The sequence below is a fragment of the Notamacropus eugenii genome, chromosome 3 (assembly GCF_028372415.1).
Source record: "Notamacropus eugenii isolate mMacEug1 chromosome 3, mMacEug1.pri_v2, whole genome shotgun sequence".
In the NCBI taxonomy this organism is placed as follows: domain Eukaryota; kingdom Metazoa; phylum Chordata; class Mammalia; order Diprotodontia; family Macropodidae; genus Notamacropus; species Notamacropus eugenii.
Window position 1 is genome coordinate 383,781,199 of NC_092874.1, and position 21,838 is coordinate 383,803,036.

General features: G+C 40.2%; 1 protein-coding gene across 3 annotated transcripts in view; it reads right to left on the minus strand.

The window, feature by feature from the left end:
• SDK1 (sidekick cell adhesion molecule 1) overlaps positions 1-21,838 on the minus strand; it is a 1,143,865-nt gene that overhangs the window by 164,879 nt on the left and 957,148 nt on the right. For all 3 annotated transcript variants that reach the window (XM_072597683.1, XM_072597681.1, XM_072597682.1), the window contains exon 29: positions 21,113-21,211. In XM_072597683.1, the coding sequence (XP_072453784.1) occupies positions 21,113-21,211 (99 nt within the window). The remainder of the gene's footprint in view (positions 1-21,112; positions 21,212-21,838) is intronic.

Genomic DNA, 21,838 nt, shown 5'->3' on the forward strand with positions numbered 1-21,838 from the left:
TATACAGCTGAAGCTCATAGAACACCATGATCTCAGAAGAATCACAATTTCAGGTAACAAAGAAAATTGTATAGTTAGTATAAACTACCGGTCACAATAATGTCTTTGTGTACAAGAAATGACATGAGAGACATCATTGAGAAAACGCTGCTGCTGTTGTTGAAATAAAATGTTAGGGGTTAACTAGATAATGTCTAAGGTCTCTTTCCATTCTCAGTTCTACGCAGGACTGGAAACAGAGATGTACTCGTCACATAAGGAAAGTGAGAGATACAGAAAGGCAGCCTGATTGTTTCATCAGCATGCACGAAATAGTCAAAGGAACAGAAGAAAGCCTAATATGTTGGATTTAGAGAAGGACATAGTTAAGATCCATCTGAGAACAGGAGGACACAGGTGTATGACAACCTGCCTCAGAGAAGGAAGTACTCACATCGATGAGCTCATGGATTCTTTGAAGCATCACAGCATATATTGCACCTGTGAAGGGCAGAGTTTAAATGGACTCCAGATGGCAGTCATTATGTTCAGAATGGGTGCCTTTCCATTATGTCAGTGTCCTTTCGCTTTTATAATATAGATTATAATGAAGTTAACAGCAGCTGGCAATAGTAGGAGACTTAGTGCTAGTATAGACTATAGATCTGACCTCCATATAATTATCATACTTGGTGTCTCCCATATGTCACAGTAGTGGACATCATTTCATAGCTGGACAAATTACAAAGGGCAGGAGCTGGGAAGGGGCCAAATGGCCTCAGTGGATGTTGGAATCAAAGACAAAGAAGACAAAAGGAACTGGTGCTATTTAGCCTGGAGGAGAAAAATAAAAACAATAATACCTTGTGGTGGATATGGAAGCTGTCTGAAGATCTGTCATTTGGAAGAATGATCAGACTTATTTTGTGTAGTTTCAAAAAGAAGGACTAGAAGGCACATTTAATAAACTATTTATCCAATTGAGCCAAATTGGAACAATGGGCTGATACCACAAGAAAACAGATTTTAATTCTATTTTCTTTGAGATGTAGTTAGAGATGTAGCAGTGAGGATTTTTGTCCAGGTTGATGGCTTCTAAGGTCCTTTCCAACTTAGATTCTCTGAACTACAATGAAGTGTGTAGAATGTGTGTGTGTGTGTGTGTGTGAGTGTGTGAGTGTGAGTGTGTGTAGGCAGAGAGGCTGGTGTAGGAACTGCCTGTGGGAGAGCACAGTTCAACTGCAAGGAAGAGACTCAATGTCATGGGGCAGTCCAGGAGAAGGCAGAATAGAATCAGGACCTGAGGAGGCTCCTAGGCTGAGACTACTGGGAGATTAAAGATGTTGGAATATCACCATACCCATAGAGAAAAGAAAACTAAGCCTTAAGACCCAGAGAGGCTTTTTGAGATGGCTGTTGCACCTAAAGCCAAGGCACTGCTCCTATTAGGGAAGTTAGAAGAGGAGAAGGAGGCTCCATGTAAAGAGGTCCCCAAATCCAAGGCCTCCCAGCATTGTTTCCAAAAGGAAAGAAAACAAGGTCCTGAGAGCCTCCTATCTAACTCCAGAAGTTCTGTCTCCCTAGAGACTGAAACTAAGCATTCAGCTTAAGGAATAAATTCTAGAACTGCTGGTGTTGAAGCAATGGGGAGATTCCACAGTGGATAAAGTGCCCAGCCTGGAGTCAGGAAGGCTGAGTTCGAATCTGACCTTGCACACTTACTAGCTGTGTGCTCTTGGGCAAGTCACTTAACCCTGTTTGCTCAAGTTCCTCATCTATAAAAATGAGCTAGAGGAGAAAATGGCAATCCAGTCCAGTTTTTTTTGCCAAGAAAACCCCCAATGGGGTCAAGAGGAGCCAGAGACAGCTAAAACATCTGAGCAACAACAACAACAATACTGGAGTGCCTGACACCCTTACCCAGAGGAATCTGGGCCCAGGAGAGGGAAGAACATAGTCAACAAAGATGTAGGGCTTCTCTGTCCCCGGGGAGTGGGGGAGGGGAGGGCCGGTGGAATTGAACAAGAGACTGAGGAAATGGCCCAGAGATCTCTAAGATTCTCCCCATGCCTCTGGGAGTGGCTTCTTAGAGACCCGGATATAGAGGTGCCACAGCCCAGAGCTGGGATTCAGGTAAGGTGCATAATCCATGGGCCTGCAAACTTGCCCTTTATGGATGCATCTATGAGCTTCTCACAGGAAGAGTGGATCCCAGGCAGAAGGAACTCTACAGGGATGCTAGGAGCATATGGGGACTCTTAGAATCTCTGTTCTGAAACAGAATCTCATTGTCTTGATTGATAGAGGCAAAGAGACCAAGGATGGGCAGCTCTGCTTGGTTTGAGAAGAACAGAGACTAATAGGGGCCAAATCAAGATGTAGGAAGAGGATCTTTGATGAGAATCATCAAGAAAAAGGACCCTGAGATGGAGATCCCTAAGCTACAACCTCTCTGAGCCCAGGAATAAGTATCAGAGTAGAGAGCAAGGAAAGGGGTTTATAAGGAAGATCCAATAACTCACTATGTCTCCTTTGTTCCTCAGAAAAAGCTTGTGGGTGCTGCTATGCCAGAAAAGCTCATCTGTAAAAAAGTAGGGGAAAGAGAAATTCTCAAGCCAACAGAGACCTACCCTAAAGTAAGGGAAGCTCTTGGTAATTAGAAGAAAAATCACTGCTGGAAAGACTATCATCCCCACCCAATATTGCCAAAGGGGAGTCAAACACTACTGATGAGGAGGCTGTGGAAAAAGCATCCAATTATCCATGTCCACTTGTGTTTCACCAAAGAACACACATAGAAGAAGAATTATTTAAATGCCCTGATTGTATGAAAGATTTTAGCCAAAGGACCAATTTTAACTTCCATCAGAGAGTCCACGTAGGGGAGAAGCCCTACATCTTTGTTTACTATGGGAATAGGTTTAACTACCACACCTTGCTTCACATCCATAGGTGAAACTACATGATGAAAGAAAAATTGCACAACTACTCACTGTGGGAAAGGCTTCAGCCAGATTTTCCACAAGCACATCCATCAGTGAGGTGGGAAAAGCCCTAAAATGTTTTATCTGGGGGAAATATTTCTCAAACCTCTAATTCCAAGAGAAAGTCAAGAAGAAACCAATGTCCTGTAAGGACCCAAAGTGGTACCTAGGAACCCTTAGGTAATAAAGATATAAAGGACGATTGTCATGGGCCTTGCTATAAAGAAGCCTATAGCTAAATGGTATTGGGAAGAATGATGTAGAAAAAGCTTGTTATATTTTGAGTTAGAGGACCTGAGTCTAAAACCAGCTTCAGCTACTTACTACCTATGTGACCTGGGGCATTTGGGTCAATTGCTTCCTCTGAGGTTCAAGTCTTCTCATCTGATAAACAAAGGGGTTGGTGATAAAGGCAATGCAGTCAAGTGAAAGAATGATGGAGTTGAAATCAAAGAACTTGAGTTAAAATCTTGGCTTTGGCACAAGCCAATTTTATGATTTTGGGCAAGTCATTTTCCTCTTCTTGCCCTTAGTTACTCATCTGTAAAATGTAGGGGGTGGATCCCAGTTACTGGTCTAAGGACATAGTATTTGACAAAAGCTACTGGAAAAACTGGAAAGCAGTTTAGTGGAAATTACATATATATCAACTTCTCCCACCAGAGGTGAAAATAAATTCCATTGGATACATGACTTAGATATAAAAGGTGATACCATAAGCAAATTAGAGGAGTTAGGAAGAAGTTACTTTTTTATCTATGGATATGGGAAGAGTTCCTGACCAAATAAAGGAACAAAGAAAAAAGAATGGGTAGTTTTAATTATAGCATATAAAATTTAAAAAGTTTTTGCACAGACAAAACCAATGCTTTAAATTAAGAACAGCAATAGGTGAGTGGGAAAATATTTGTAGAATGTTTTCTCTGAGCAAAAGTCTCATTCCAAGATACATAAGGAACTGATTGAGATTTATAAGAATATGAGTAATTTCTCAATAGACAAAGCATATGTCCATATGTTAGAGTCAGTTTTCAAAGGGAAAAATCCAAGTCATCAACAACCATATGAAAAAAAATTCTCCCAATAATTATAGAAATGCAAATTAGAACAATTCTCTGTTTCCACCTTATACTCCTCAGATTGACAAGGATAACAAGAGAGGTGTTTGAATTGGAATATGAATGTGATGGAATAACTGTGCCATAAACAATGATGAACCGGGCAGTTTCCTAGGAAACTGGGAAGACCTCTACGTGTTGATGCAAAGTAAAGTGAGTACACCAATTTACACAATGGAAACAACATTATAAAGAAAAACAATGTTGAAAGACTTTAGAACTCTGACTGAGACAATGGCCAACCATGATTCCAGGGGACCAACAATGACGAAGGATGCCACCCAACTCCTGAGAGGGAAAGAACTCCCAACGCAGGATGAGACCAACATTTTTGGACACAGCCAATGAAAACATTTGCTTCACTTGACCATGCACATTTGTAACAACAATTTTCTTTTCCTTTTGTTGTTCAGTTTGAGAGGGGAGAGAAAGATGAACAGAAAAAATAAATGCTTGCTAGTTGGAAATAACAAAATGAAATAATATATAAGGAAGAAATTTCTAAGGACGAGAACTATCCAGCAATGTAAATGGGCTGCCTTAAGAATATAAGGCTGCCTCATATCAATATCTAAGCAGTGGGTGGAAACCATCTGTCATGATGTGGCAGATGGATTTCTCCACTGGGTGGAAAGTTAGACTAGATAACCCCTTAGGTCCACTTAGAATGTAAGACACTATGATTCTAAAATATTTTGGAGAAAATCAACTCACCAGAATTAGAATCAAAAGCATTCTTGTATCTTATATAACGATATAGATTAGAAATATAAACATATAGCATCAGGGGAATACTGCCAATGATTTTTGCTAGGCTTGTAATCATCTTGGCTGGCATCAATTTCTCCATTGAGGCTAGGCAATTAGTCATGTCAGAATAAGTGCACAGTCTAGTCTTTACAGAAACAGGATAAGAACAAATTAAAAGAGAAACTTTTCAACATCTGGCCACAGCTTTCTTGTGAAGTTTTAGAATGATGAATGCTGGAATGGCTTTTACAAGGTTTGTTAGGCTTGTACAGGAATAATGATATCAGCAGAAAAAGCTTATTATTAACAATAATAATAGATAACATTTAATATCGTGCTTTAAAGTTTACAAAGTATTTTGCAAATATGACCTCACTTTAGCCTCACAACCTTGTTCTTATTTTCCTCATCTTACAGGTGAGGAACGTAGGGCAGACAGAGGTTAAATTACTTGCCTAGGGTCACACAGTTACTAGTGTCTGAGGCACGATTTAGACTTATGATTTCCCGACTCCACGTCTAGCCGTCAGGTAGGCTGAGAACTAAACTTGGAAGCACGAAGACCAGGGTCCACATTCTGCCTCAAACACTTCCTGCATCACTCTGGGTGGGTCAATTCATTTGTCTCAGTTTCCTCATCTGTAAGTTGAGGCTAATTTGACTTCTCAGGTTTGGAGGAAGATAAAAATTATATGGGATTTGTAAAGGGGTTTGCAAAGTTTGAAACACTATGCTGCTATTATTATATTTTTTCTATCTCATCATTATGAGAGGCAGCATTGGTTGTGTATGGTAGATAGAAAGTTGTCCTGAGAGTCAGGAAGACTTGGGTTTCAGTCCCATCTATCACACAATACTGGCTATGTGACATGATGCAAGGCACTTAACGTCTCAGCATTTGAGGTAACTCTATAACCAGGAGCCACAGAAAAGTTCTGGACTGGCACTGGTAGAGAGAGTCTTCTCACCTGGCAGTTCTCCATAACAAGGATACCACAGATCCAGTCCCTGTTTCTATCCCTTATTGTTCACTTGTTTCTGACTCTTTGTGACCACAATGGGGTTTTCTTGGCAAAGACACCAGAGTGATTTGCTATTTCCTTCTCTAGCCCATTTTACAGATGAGGAAACTGAGGCAAACAGGGTTTAGTGACTTGCCCAGGGTCATGCAGCTAGTACATGTCTGAAGCCAGATTTGAACTCACAAAGATGAGTCTTCCTGACTCCAAATTTGGCATTCTATCTACTGTCCCACTCTCCCTATGCCACCTAGCTGCCCCATTCTATTCCTCCTCACTACTAGACTTGGAAGATCAAGATCTTCCACCAATAGGTTTTATTTCAGATCTAGGAACTTGTAATTACTGCTCAGTAACTTGTGTTCTGGGAGGAATGAGGGATTTGTAGTCACAGAGTCTAGATGTAAATCCTGGTTCTGGTACCTGCTACTTGTATGAGTCATTTAATCCTGACCGAGTTATTTAATCTTCAGACCTCAGTTTCCTCAACTGCAAAACGAGGGAGTTGGACCTGATGACCTCTAAGGTCCCTTCCAATTCTAAAAGAACTATGATCTATTTTAAGTGCAAATTAAAGTTGCCTGAGGGAGAGAGATATAAAGTCCACAGTATCAAAAGTTCTGCCTTTGAGTCTGAATTCAGCAGTCTTCATCTAAATATTAAAGGTAAACAGAAGTCAAGGCAGAGACTTAGCATATAACCCAGATGTTTATAGAACCATAAACAGTAATAGGTATGAAAGGAGACTTGGGGAAAACACATTTCTAAATGACCATTAAACGTGATTCAAGCCATGTGCCAAGGAAAACAACATACCTACTTCCAGTTTCTATCCTTTATGCACAGTTAATTTTTGATATAAAAATGCTTTAAAAATAAATGCCAAAGTCAGTTAAAATCCTACCAAAGAGACAAAATTAGTAGATATAAACATGACCAACAAGTGCATTTTAAAATGAAATATTTAAAAGCCACTTAGAAGTATGACCCAATTTTAGTAAGTTGCATTTTTTTTTGCATTCCATTTAAGCCTATTCTAACACCCCATTGCTGCAGGCAGCAAATCTGCAGAGCCAGATGCAAGGCATCTATCCATATCACCATCATGACTAAGGAGGAAGAGACAATAGTCCTTTCTGAAAAGAGCAACAATGAAAATAACTTAGTTTGTAAATAAATCCACTTTAAGACAGTCTTATAGTATAAAAATAAGTAAGGGTTTGTAATTAATCAATTTGTATTGCATTCAATGCAAATCATTCAAACTCTACTAATTTCAGAGTTGCCTATGACTGAGTTAAGTTTACTTCTTAGTGAATATTTTCTCCATAGGACTGAAGGGGGAAGGCTCAAATTAGTTGAGAGCTAATGATTTTCAAGCATCCTCAAGCATTTTTGAGATACCTATTCACTACACAGAAACAAATAGCATGTGACTTAGAGTTTATTTTATCTCCCTAATAATTAGATTTTCCTAAAAGTCACCACTAGTCAACACACGATTATGGAATTTCATTAGAAGGGACCTTAGAGATGATTAAGCCAGACTTTTGTTTCACAAAGAGGACTCTGGTACAGAAGTTTAAGTGACTCTCCAGGAACCCCAAAGTTTAGTTTACTTTAGTAACTGAGTTACAGTTAAGCCCCTCTCTTTCCAAATCCTACATGCGTTCTATTGTATTGAGAAACTGCATACCTGGGAATAACAAAATGGCATGTGTCTAATGGCAGCCATATCTGGGGGGAAGGGGAAGAAAAAAAGAGAAATTTACATGATAGTTTTGTTGTATATTTTAAAGGAATAGCAAGTGGTGCACAGTAAATCTGCCCTTTCATGTACAACCATCTTTTTATTGCACTGTTATGGAAATGTTTGTTTAATTCCATAAACTAAAAATAAAATTTAAAAATATTAAAACAAAAGGTTTGTGCCAATGACCAAATGTTAAAGGAAAGATCATTAAAGGTTAGACGATGCTTCTGCCTTATAAGCTGACTTCCTGGGTACAGTTATACCAATATAAGAATAGTATCAAAGTTAAGAGAATTGATAAAGAGATTTCTATGAAAAAAAAATGCTTATAACTCAAACTTCTTAGCAACTCAGATTAATTTTCCCTCAAAATGATCTTAATTAGTGAAGTTTTACTGTATATGCCTAAATGTTGCTTTTATTATGGCTAAATTTTATATCAGTTCCATACTTTTGGAGTTGATCTCTGAGCAGATCTTGTAATAATACTTTTGAAAACCATGTGATAAAATTCAGTTTTCAGTGCCCCATAGCACAATACAACGTTTTCACTGAGAATCACAGAGAAATCTTTAAGATTTGATGTGAGTGTAATTTGTATTCTGAGCTTCAGCATCTTTCCTCACACAAACTAGCTCTGTTTTTGCCAGTGTATCCATTATATTAGGCAGTATGGAGTAGTAGATGGAGTGTTGAATGTGGGGTTAGGAAGACCTAAGTTCAAATCCTGTGCCAGAAAGTAGATGTACAATGCTAGGGAAGTCATTCCTCCTCTCTGTGCCTCAGCTTCCTCACCTGTAAAATGAGGAGGTTGCACCTAATGGCTTCTAACATCCCTTCAAACTAAAAATCAATGATACATTTCCCCATGTTTATCCCAGCTTATCCCTGTTTATTTTTGGCCTACTCTTCTCCTCTATACCTTAGATTCAATCTGTGACTGAGTCCTGTTTATTCCCACTTCACAACATCTCTTGTCTTCCCTCTTCCCTCTCTATTCCTCTCTCTTCCAGATTTGTATCACTTCACATCTAGATTACTGCAACAACCTCTTCTGAGCTTCAGGTCCCTTATTCATGAAGAGGGAATAATAATACTTGCACTGTTTTCCTGTATCAGGTTATTGGGTGTTGGGATTGGAAGCTCAATTCCGTGTGGACGGTCTCGGGCGGGTAAAAGTGGGACTTCTAAATCTTAGAGTCTTACGAGGCCCTCCATGAACAGCGGGGGTTCGAGAAGGTCAGACTGAGCTAGCTTGGCTAGCTCGGGTATTTCCGCCTCTCCCCGGGAGATACGTGATGGGTGGAGTCTCCCTGCCCTCGAGGTCGTCCCGGATTGGAGCACACCTAGTTACCTAACAGCACTGTATTGAGATGCAAACTGTGTGGCTGAAGGTTAAGTAGGATTGAGGAAGCTGGAAAGCTCTCTTAGCACATGAGGAGCCAAAGAGGACAGTAGGCTCCGTTTTCTTCTTTCCTCTCTCCCCTCCCCCTCTCTCCCCGCTTGTACTTCTACTTCCAATCCCTTAAGCTTAGCCTCCTTAGGAAATCTCCCCCTCTTCCTCCTAAGGAAGACCTCCCTGCACTTGTAACTAGACCCTGTAATAAAGCTCAACCCCTGTTTGACTCTGGAACGACCTTTCTCTCATACGTTTATCCGGTTTGGCCAACCGAAGACCTGGGACAGGTAAGAAAGACTCGGGTAGCCCAATACAGGCCTCTAGGCCTGGCAATTGGGAAGAAATTGCTTTAGAGATGTTAAAGCACTATAAAATGTTAGCTATGGGAACTGAGTAAAATTCACCCTCTGTACAATTTTTTAGTCATTCTCCTGAAATGTCACTTTCATCCTGTCACTCCCCTGCTTAAGTTGTTCCATTCTATCAGTCATGTCTGACTCTTTGTGACCCCATTTGGGGTTTTCTTGGCAGAGATACCAGAGTGGTATGCCATTTTCTTCTCCAGCTCATTTTACAGATGAAGAAACTGAGGCAACCAGGGGTAAATAACTTGCTCAGGGTCACACCCTAAGTAAGGGTGGCTGGGTTTGAACTCAAGCCCTCCTGACTCCAGGGCTGGTGCTCTCTCCACTGCACCTCCAGGACACATAAAAAGGTTATTAGGATTTGAACTCAGGTCTTCCTGACTCCAGGCCTACTGCTCTACTCCTTGCACCACAAAGCTGCCCTTAAGAACTTATAATGGCTCCTTATCTGATTTAATCCATACTTGTCAATCTGGAAAAAAAAAAAAAGTGCTCAATCCCCTGGATTTAGCCTGACTATCCAACCTTGGCTTTCACTACCAATCAACACGTATACTCCACTGTACTATTGTAAGACTGGTATTAAATAGAATCCTAAGTTCCTTCATCTAGAACTGGAAGTGACCTCAGAGGCCAATCAGCCCAATCTCTTCATTTTACAGGTGAAGAAACTGAGTTTCAGAGAGGATAAGTGAGTTGGCCAAAGTCACACAGGTGCTGAGTCGGGGTCAGGGGAACAACCTAAAATCTTAGGTCCTCCATACCACAATTCCTCCCCTCCCCTCTCCTCTCCTCCCATTCTGCTCCTACCTTGAACATTTGTTCATGCTCTTTTCCCTAAAATGTTCTCTCTCTTCCTTTTCTGACTATTCACATTCTACCCATCTTTTGAATTTCAGCTCACATGTCATCTCCTCTAAGAAACCTTCCTTGACTACTCCAGCTAACATTGAATTCTTCTATTCTATGAACTTTTACAGACCTTCCAGTTTGTTCCACACATAATCTGGCACTTGAACAAATGTTGTCTTGTAATTTCTATTTGTTTATTGAATTTAATTCTTGTGAGTTCCTTGAGGGCAAGAATTAAGATTTTTATCCTTTTGTATGTCCTTTTGTAAGGTCTGTTTCTTTTGTATTCCCAACACAACTCCTAACTTGGTGCTGGTTACATACAGTTCAATAATTAAATGTGGTTTTGTTACTTGTTCCTTAAGAGACAGAGAGAGAGATTTTGAAGAAAAACAAATAGTTAATAAATTGGAAAACAAGTCAGAGAAAGTCCCTCAGGGTGGGATTTTTGAGGAGACTTTAAAAGAACAAAAGTATTTATATAAAAAAATGTGGAATTTATAATGCCCATACAGGAGGACTATGAGTATAACTCAAATATGGGAGAAATTCAGGGTGCAGTAACTGAATATGGAAAGATCATTTCAGTTTAAAAGGGATCAAAGTAATTTGTTGCCCATTTAGAAGTAACTTAGGTCATGATGTTTTAAAGAAGAATCACTGGATGAAGAGGTAGATTAAGTAATGGGGTATAAGGTCACTGCTGTAAGAGAGCTAGCCTGAACAGACACTACTAAATCAGATATGAAAATATTTTGTAGGACATGCATTATCTTGCAGAAGACAGAGTGGTTGTTAGGAATTATCTGACCTCAAGACTTGAATGCAACTACAATGACTGTCAAAAGAGAAGATATGGAGAAAGGGTAATATCACTGGATGTAGGAGTTATTAGGGATCAAAAAAAATCTTCCCACAAATAATTCCAATAGCTCATATTTTTATGATATGGTAATGTTTGCAAAATGCTTTATAAAGATCTCATTTTATCCTCACAACAACTCTGGAAGGTAGGTGCTATTATTATACCAGTTTTACAGATGAGGAAAATGAAGCACATGGTGGTTGAATGACTTGCCCAAAGTCACAAGGATTTTAAGTATCTATGACTGGATTTGGAACTTCAATCTTTTCCACTCGAGGTCCACTGCTGTATCTACTATACCACCCAGCTATCTCAGTATAAAAAAGTAAAAAATAGAACAGAAGAGCCTCCTTAGGATCCCATTTCTGAGTTTAGTATGTGAGGCAATATATTCTAAGTGCCAATATTATATACCAGCCAGAATCACTGGAGGAAGAACAACCTTAGAGATAAAGAAGCAAGGTGAATTTTGAATAGTCTGACATATCATTTACACCCAGAATATGGAAATAGGAATTAGGTGGACATTAGAGAGAGACACAGTTAGAATCGATGTAAGGAAAAACTAGTTCTTCACAATTAGCATTACCCAAAGCCAGAGTGAGTTCCCCTCCATTTGAGGCTATATACCATTGCTTGGGAATGCTGAAGTGAGGATTCTTTTCCCTGTATGGATAGGACTAAATGGCCACCGGAGTTCTTTCTAGCTCTTAAATTTTGGCATTTTAGGAGCCAGACCCTGACCAACCCAGATCGGGAGGCATAGGTTTGAATTGAGGGAGAATTGTAAGATGGAGAAGAAAGGAGAAGATGGTGCTACTCCCATTCATTGTGACTCTGGGAAGTCTGCCCATACTCCAAATTATTTTCAGGCTATGTGTCTTTGAGGAGGCATGTAATTTCGGCCCAAAAATTGGGGATGTGGATGGGTCTTCTCTTGGGAGGTCCAGCAGATATTTGGGATCCCAAATTGAACTGAATCCTGGGACTGTTCTGTCTGAACCTCTGGTTTGGTCCCTGAATTATCTCTGTCTCCTAGTTTTATGGATAATCTGGGTCCAGCTAGGTGATACAGTAGATAGCCCTAGGACTGGAGTCAGGAAGACCTGAGGTAAAATCTGGCCTGAGATACTTACTGGCCCTGGGCAAGTCATTTAAACCTGTTTGCCTCAGTTTCCTCATCAGTAAAATGAGCTGGAGAAGGAAATGGCAAATCACTCCAGTATCTCTGCCAGGAAAACCTCAAATGGGATCATGAAGAGTCAAACAAGACTGAACAGCAACAACCCTGGCTCCAGGACCAGAGCTCTTTTCACCATTCCATGGAACGCTGAATTCAGGGAATAGAGGCTACTATGCAGTGTGTGGAGAGTGAGGAATGTAGAACAAGACTGAAAAAGTAGGGTGAAGAAAGGATGAGAAGTTCATATTTTATTCCAGAGGTAACGGTGGCTTTGGAGGCAGGACTATGCTTTGACAGGAATGTGAAAGATGGGTTTTGAGAGGAGGAAGACTAGAAGAAGGAATGCCAGTTGGTATGAGTAGAAGCCATGAGGTGATAAGGGTCTAGGCCAGGGAGGTACCCAAGCAAGTTATGAGGATGGAACAAGGGTCAGAAATGTGGTGGAGGTAAAACCAACAGAGATAGAAAGAAGAGTCTAGGATGACCTAGAGGGGTAAACATGCAGGACCGCAAAGATGGTTTTAACCTCAACAGAAATTTGAAAGGAAGTCTAGAAGAGGGGTGACTTTGGGGAGGGATGGTAGAGTTTAGTTTTGCACACAATGAATTTCAGATGATGAAAAGATATTCATGTAGAGATATTCAGACATAGTGATGTGGACTTGGAGTAATAGAGAGATTTGGGTTGGCTTTAAGATTTGAAGTATCTCCGTAGAAATGATAATTGACCCCTTGGGAACCAATGAAGTCACCAAGGGAGAGAGTATGAAGCCAGAAGAGGGTCAAAAATAGTGCTTTGAAGTATACTCACACTTAGGGAGCAGGGCGCATGCAGGTGAGGAACCAGAAAAAGAGGCCAGAAAAGTAAAAGAACAGAAAACATAGCACCAGAGAAGTAAAAAGAGAAAGTATCTGTGAGAATGGAGAATCACAGGTATCAAAAGCTTCAGAGAGGCCAAGGCAAACAAAGACCAGGAAAAAGCCATTAGATTTAGCAGTATCAGTAGAGCACTATCAATAGAGCAATAGGTTCTGAAGATAGATTACAAAGCCACTTGGGATCATGAAAAGAGCAGGAGGTTTGGAGGAGAAAGAGAGAGGGAGGGAAGGAGAGAGAAAGACAGACAGAGAGAGAGAGAGAGAGAAGAGAGAGAGAGAGAGAGAGAGAGAGAGAGAGAGAAGAGAGAGAGAGAGAGAGAGAGAGAAGAGAGAAGAGAGAGAGAGAGAGAGAGAGAGAGAGAGAGAGAGAGAGAGAGAGAGAGAGAGAGAGAGAGAGAGAGCGTGAGCACTACATTTATATCCTCAGTTTCATCATCTCCAAAATGGGGATAATAATACCTAGAGGGTGAATCTCACAGGGTTTTGGGTTTTTTTTTTTAGGATCAAATAAGATAATACAAGTAAAGTAGTTTTCAGGCCTTAAAGTGTTATGTAAATGTCAGCTGTTATTAATAATGAACTGGGTTGAAAAGGAGGAAGATAGAGTAGGCTAGATTGCATCTGGGAAACCAGGCAGTACTTTCAATGAGCTCAAGTTTCTCCCTGAGACAGAGGTCTATCTTTTTTAACTCATATTCTTCTGGTGATACTATAATGGCTAAGAGTCTTGGAATACCAGAACCTCTGAAGAATCAAAGTCATACAGCACACAAAGGGAGATGAAGAAAGGCACAAGGGATGTGAGCAGGATGCAGGACAATCACTATAAATGATGTCATCAGAGAAATGAATGATCAGAAAAGTAAGTAGTACAGGTCTCCTGAGAGTAAAGAATGACAGCCCAGGTGCTGTCTACATAATGTCAAGAAATATGGAGGAAAACCTTCTGGGATGGCAGATGGGCTCCTTAGAGTTGATTTGTGGAAAGCAACAATTAAGAGTTGCCTAGGATGAGATGTGTGAATTATGATCCAAAGGTTTGGCTATATCCATATATATATGTCAGGCCTGAAGTCAGGAAGACTCATCTTCCTGAGTTCAAATCCAGTCTCAGACACCCAGTAGCTGTGTGACCCTGGGCAAGTCACTTAACCCTGTTTGCCTCAGTTTCTTCATCTATAAAATGAGCTGGAGAAGGAAATGGCAAACCACTGCAGTAAACCTAAAATGGGGTCAGGAAGAGTCACTGAACAACAACAATAAGAGAAGATCAAAGGGATTTGTTGTTGTTTTTAAAGGAAGGGGAAGACCAAAGCAAGTTTGCAGTAGCAGAAAAGGACTGAGAGAGTGAAGATGGGAGGGGGTGCTGGGAGTGAAGGAATGATCTACAATGCAGAATATTAGAAGAGATGGGGAGAGTGAGTGCATCAAGACCCCAAATAGTTAGGTTGGTCCTGGTAAGGAGAAGGGTCACTTCTTCAGGGACAGGAGAATATAGAGTGATGTTTTGATATGTGGGTTACAGGATATATAAGAGTTTATGATGTTTGGGAGAAAATGAAAATTGTGGCAAAAATCTAGGGTCATTTCTCTGTCCCTCAGTTTCTCCATTGTTAAAACATAAAATAGACTAAATTCCTTGGGGGTGGGTTTAGTTCATTCTTGTCTTTTTACCCATGTAATGAAACACAATACTTTACACCTACTGGGTGATCCAAAAAGTTTTGTTGAAGTGACTTAAATAGAAAATCTATACATTATGATCTATACCATAGATCCCGTATACTTTTAAGGTCCCATATTCAAAACTGAACTTATCTTCCCTGGAAAACCAGCTCCTTTCCCTAACTACCTGATTCCTCTCCATGATTCTACTATCTTGCCAGCTACTTAGACTTAAAAGCTTGTAGTCATTGTTCACTTCTACTGCTCTGTCTTCTAATACCTCAAATTAGTTTCCAAGTTCTATTGAATTTTCCCCAGATTATCTCTTTTATATTTTTCTGACACTCAGCTCCCATCACAACTGCCCTTCCCTCATCACTTTTATCCAAACTTCCTATGTAGACTTCTCACCAAAGAGCCTCTTGGCCATTTTGCCTACATTCTATCCCTCTCTGGTTGATCCTTTCACATTATAGTGTATAAAATCTCATTAATGCATGACTAGTCATTCAGAAACAAAGAATTAGGGTCTGGAAAGGTCCTCAGCCACCACCTAGTCTAGTGTGTGTCTAAACAGGCATCCTTCCTAAAATAAATCCAACAAGACATTAACCATCCCACTTCCCATCTCCCTCTTCAAGACTTCCAGTGAAGGGAAACCTATGTCATTTCTATTTACAAAAACCTCCCATGACTCCTCATTGCCCACTCAACAAAATGGAAACCCTAATCCTGGCATTCAAGGCTCATCACAATTTGGGTTCAATTTATCCTTTCAGGGTACACCCCCTTCATGTAGACTATATTTAAGGCTAGACAAACTGGACTTCTTTCCATAGTCTGCTCTGATCTTACCCTCTCCTGTTTCCACAAACTTTGCTCCCATGGTCACCCATATTTGGAACAGATACCCTTCCCTTTTTCCGTCCGTTTGGGCCACTCTGTTCCTTCAAGGACTAACCCAGGTGCCACTTCCCTATGAAGTCTTCCCTATTCCCTTAGCTGAAGGAGATTTTTCTCCTCTTCAAATTACTCTTACCATTTCTGCTTGATTCTTTTTTTTAAAAAAGATTGGAGAAGCAACATAATATAATGACTAGAGTGTCAGACTTGGATTCAGGAAGACTTGGGTTTAAATCCCGCCTCTGACACAGAATGGCTGTGTGACCTTAGGCAAATTACCTAAACTTCCTGATCCTCAAACTCCATCTACAAATGGGGATAGTAATATTCTTAATTATCTGCCTTGAGAGGCTCAAATGAAAAAGGATGTTTAAGATGTTCTAAAGTCTTCGTAATTATCAGTTATTTTTATCAACTCTTCTTGTTTCGTGATTTTTTATATCTCCCTAGGAGATCCATATTTTTATATATTTGAGTCACAACAATATCTGACACAGTGTCTCATAAACAACATGAAGTTAGTAAATATTTGTTGAATGAAAAACCTGTTTTCTATACCAGGACCAGAACTGAGTGACTTTGGGCATATTACTTAGTCTTTGTCAAGTCTCCCCCTTTCCTCAGTCCTAAAATGAGGATAATACCATCTGGCTCCCACTTAACTTTAATGCTATAGACCAGGAGAATTAATACCTCTAAACTGCACTGACATTACCAAAGGAAAGCCCTATAATTGATGAAAGGGATAAGAAAGCATTTTCCCTTGTATAAACAGGAAAAAGATGATGCAGTCCAAGAGTGGTTCGTGCCATTGCTGGTGAGTAATGGTTAGAGATAGTGTTTAGGGATAAAATATATATACCTAGTCATGTAATTATGGTTAAAGTGAAATCAGAAATGTCAGTACATTGAATTTTAGCCAGACAAGGTCGGGGAAAACGCAGTATGTGTTAGGTGACGATGAATGAGCCAAATCAATAGTATGAGTAAAACATGGGAGGAAAAAAGTGCATTTTTAAGGTTATGGGTGACTTATGATAATAAATGCACCAGGAGGAAAAGTGAGAAAAAAGCCAAATAGTAGGGATTAGAGATACAAAGTATGAAAAATATGATGAAAAGGAAGGCTCGACAGATTTCTGAAAACAGCTTATAGGATGAAGAAATAGAAAGAATCAAAGAAAACCAGAGACAAAGAAGAACCATACCATGGTTTAGGACAATGAACAATATTTTCCCCCATTGGGTAGAAATCTGATGCTAGTCCAGGAGACAATGGAGTTAATAAGAAGTAGCAGGAATAATTTATTGACAAAAGATTTTGCATTAGAATGGGAGTCTGAGTGAGCAACCAGAAAGGAGTTTTTTGGGGGGCTGTTTCAAACATCTTTGTTCCTTCTGATCCACCTGCAGTTAACTACAGACAGACGTTGCAACAATGCAATGGTAGTCATTTCAGGGGAGCGTAGTTCATTTTGTAAAAGTTGTATTTATCCTGGCATTAGCATCTTCTAAAATATGTTTTGCACGGCTGCAAGCAATTTCATACATCTTGCGCTTTCTGAATAAACAAAAGGCGGCAGTTTAAGCTGCCTGTTAAATAGGAGGTCACTGTAACCACCAATTCGATTGCCCATAGCCAAGAAGCCAGAAGATTGCCTTCCACCGTGCATACTAACACAGGTGCCGACCTAGTCACCAGACAAAGCCAACGGCACTGGCTCGTCAGGGCTGTGATGCACCCAAAAGACAAACAATTATTAATTGGTTTGAGAACCTACAAAAAGCTGAATGATATTAGGATGCTCAAGACTCCCTAGCACAGCGGCTGTGTGGTTTGTTGATTTTATAGCTTATCCATTTGAAAGCTGGGAGCATGCAAAGGCAACATTGGATCAAAATATGAATTTGCAAACATGGATTACATTCAATTTATTTCTTCATTCTCAGAGGAATTCTTGCACACACTTTTGTAATAAGCTCCAGGTAAATGTTAAATACACGGAGGCCAGGAGGAATGCTAACTAGTGAATGGAAGGGTGCAGAACCTGGCTGGCCACTCAGGGAGTACACTTAGGGGCTTGGATGAACACAGACTCCTAGTAATGCATCACTTGAGTTTAATAGCAGTTAAGCATGTGTTGGTGAGTATGGGGAAGAGACAGCCATATTCTGGTGGTTAGTACTGCATTCCCCAAAGGAAGGCTCTAAATGCTAAAAGCTGTCCATAGTAAAATATTTAAACAAATAAGCAAGCAGTTCTCCCTGTAGGCTCCTGCTGGTGTGTTTCATGCTGTTAATCTCTTTTTGAAATGCGAGAGCATGTTTTGATATAGATTACAAAAACACTAGCTGCCAAGGTGCTTGTAGACTCAGAAGGCCAAGCTATAAGAGCAGGAACATTGATTGAAGATCTCTGGAGCTAAAGTTAGTCTTGAAAAAGATATTTTCTTTTCTTCATGTATGGCTGTCTTGAACCTTTTGAAATTGTTTTTACATATTTCTACCAGCAATTTCCAATTTTGTATGCTGGCTACAATACCTAGGAAATGTTTCTTACAATTATGACTAAATTCCATTACTATAAAAGTAATTCAGATGTGTGCTGTCTTCTGTGGGCAAGATAGCTAGGGTGCTAATTTATTTTTTGCCTGTTTTGTCATGGTCCGTGGGGGACAAGCTAGAAAGCTGAAGACATTTAAACACTACTCTCCTTCTCAAGTTTTCCCTTGCTTTTCTGTGTATGCAGGCCTCTAGAGTGTTCAAAGGCAGCCTCTGGAATTTATATAGTGTATCCTGCCAATCTTCCCTGGGGCACTGACCATGTGTGGTTCCCTTTTATGGCGTATATTTTGGGTTCAGAATCCTACTGGAGATCTACAGTGCCTATCAGATAAAGCCTAAATGCCCTCATTGGGCCTTCAAAGTCTTCTGTGTCTTGGCTATAACCAGTCTTACCTTCCATTAATCCCATTCACAGGTCCTCTGTTCCATTTCAAATGGATGGATCAACCAAATTAAATCAATAAATAATTACTAAGTTGATTGTCAACATGGAATAGTGTCAGAGGGAATTAAATTTAGAATCAGAGAAGCCGGATTTGAACCTTGGCTCTGCTTCTTACCACCTATAGTATCCCGGACAAAACTCATTTTCTGAGTCTCAGTCTCCCTATTCATACAACAAGGAGGTTTGACTAGATGACCTTGAAGGTCCCTTCTAGCTCAAAATGCATGATCTTATTCTGTGTAATGCACTGAGAGTGTTACAGAGGGTAATGATGAAAAATACTGAGTCCCTGCGCTGGAGGGGCTTCCAATTTAATTGCAGGGATAATACGTAAATATGTGAAATATTACATAGTAACACTTTAATCTTTAAGTAATCATTAAAGATGAGAATTGAAGAGATGTTATGAGGCTTGGCATGATGAATTGTCCTCTGAATTGGACAGACTGTAACTGCTGACAGGGGAGTTGAGCACGAAGATGGATGATTTCAGGCTAGAGTGCTTAGGGAAGGTTGTACCTAAGCTGTGGGAGTTGAAGAATGGTAGACTGGTGAGAAGCTGTATGATCATTTAACTTTTCTTATCCAAATTAGACTGCATGCCCTTTGAGGGTGTGCAGTGTATTTTATTAATTCTGTATCCCCCATTTCACCTGGCACACAACACAAGACATAGTAAGTACTCAGTAAATACTTGTTAATTTGATCATGATTTCCTGACATATTCTAATTCTAATCATTTAAATTCTCTCAGTGCCCCAGGTGATCCTCTAAAACTATATAGAAAAGCTGTTGATCTCCAACAGTGGAAGAATTTTCCCTGAGAGAGATCCTATCCTGATAAAATCATAGGTTCAGCTTTTTAAAAAATAATCTATGGACAATTACCTGCTGGGATTTGTAACAGCTGTTGTCACCTTGAAATAAATAGCCAGTGGAAGAAAAGACAATGTCCTTGTATGAGGAAGGATGAGCCAAAGGAAAAGTGAGTGGGGAATCCTTCCTAATCCTACAATATAGCCTTGATTGTGAATGCATGCAGAGCATAGAATTTTGCTAGTCATAAGATCATAGCTCTGGAGTTGGGAAGGACCTCAGTGGTCTTTTAATTTAACCCCCCTATTTTACAGATGAGGAGACTCAGACTCAGAGAGATTAAACCAGGAGTGGGGAACCTGTAAGCCCAAGGCCCTGGATTGATTTACCCATGGTCACACAGCTAGTTCTTGGCAGAACTGGAATTTGAACTCATTCCCACTGTGATGTGAAGCTCATCACTCTTTCCACTGAGTCACATGCCTACTTGCTCTCCATCAGAATTGGCAGCCCTTTTCTGTAGTCCCTTCTCAGTTAAGAACAACACCAGGAAGAAGGGGTGAAAGCAAAGCAGAATTTCTCTGGTTTCAGGGATGCTCTCTGGGATCATGTGAAACATTGCAAAGCACTATCTATTTGAAGAAACTGGGGGATAGGTCATCCTCCCTTCACATGTTTAGTGACCCCATCTGATGATTTCCTGGTCACCTCTCTGCCAGATGAATTATCTGAAGGCTCTGAGGGCAATGAGCACCTAAACAAACCACTCAAGAACCAATGATTTAGGATTCCAGTAGCAAGAACCTGTCGTTCAAAAGGTCACTAAACTCAGAGATTCTATAATTATCCCCCCAAAAAACCACCCCAGACTCCACAACTCTAGGGATTACAAGTGAAGGGAAAGCATCAGAATAAAATGGGTATCACAGTCTTTTCATACAGTATTTATGGAAACGTGACAAGTACAAGTTTTGTCTTCAAGTAGGGACTATTAATTTTTAATATAAGCAGCCATCTCTAGGGAGTGGATGGTTTAAAGCTCATCATAAACTGGCTCCCTGGATGGAAAGTCCAAAGCAAATGAATCCACTGGGATCCAGCAGAGGATTCCCCTAAGAAAGATCCCAAAAAGATAATGCGCAAGTACGGTACTTCCTGGCAGGTCACAGATGGTGCTGAGATCAGGGGAACAAGACTGTGTATCTGTCTTGTGTCAGAAATGAGCAAGTTGATTATCAAATCCTGGTCCCAACTGTATGCTGAGTTCAAAACTGAATGGCAAGTTAATTTCAGATAGCAGTTCAAGTCGTATGGTGTAGAGAACAGTGAATACATGCAGGAAAACAGGCCCTAGAGGCCCAGAAAATGAAAGTCTGATTTCAGAGAGAACTTAGAGCATATCCCGCAAAAGGATGAGAGGAAGAGCTAGGTAGCCACAGCTGTGATTTTTGGTTTTTAGATCTGGCTTACAAATGGAGGTCCTCAGTGGGTTTTCTCAATCTTTCTCCAGATCTACTTCTCCATACATTTGTCCAAGTCTAGAAATGATTCCATCATAGTCCCCTCTCTTACCAAGAATAATGCCATTTGGTTCCTCTGGTGGTTGCCACACAATCCTCACAGAGGTCAGCCTCACTTCAGGAAACACAAGTCTCACAGGTGGACCTGGAGCTGAAGAAAAGAAACCCAACATTTCAATGAGCCAGATCTTAAGCACCTATTAGCATCTTTCAGGTATGTTATGGGGTAGGAAAGCTTTGTGGGCTGGCCTGGTCCCTTAACCAGGATGCAAGAAATTGTTTCTACAAGAAAATATATTCCAAATTAGAAACAACTGACTTGCAAAAACAAGCTTTTGGAACACAGTTGGACTCTAAAGGGAGTAGCCTGTAACTTGGCATTACTCTATACGAGCCTGAGGATTTTCCTCATTTTGTCTTGCATATATTTAAAATGTCAGAACCTAAACCTTAGAACACCAAAGAAATTCAGTGCCTAGCATAGGATATCGTACATTGTTAGATATACTCATATTATGTGGTCTAGAAATCTGTGGAAGGATCATATTTGTCTACTAAAATGTGACCTCCCTAAGGGCCGAAAGTGTGTCTTATCTAAACTTGGCCCCTCCCCTAGTGCCTATCACAGTGCTCTGCACACAGTATATATTTAATAAATGTTCTGAATGCAATTGCTTGCAGAATAGAATAGTAAACAGAAAGTTTTGCTAGATTACTATTTCAGTCACAATATATAAACACACACATGAGTCCCACCTTCTACAGAAAGTCATTCCTT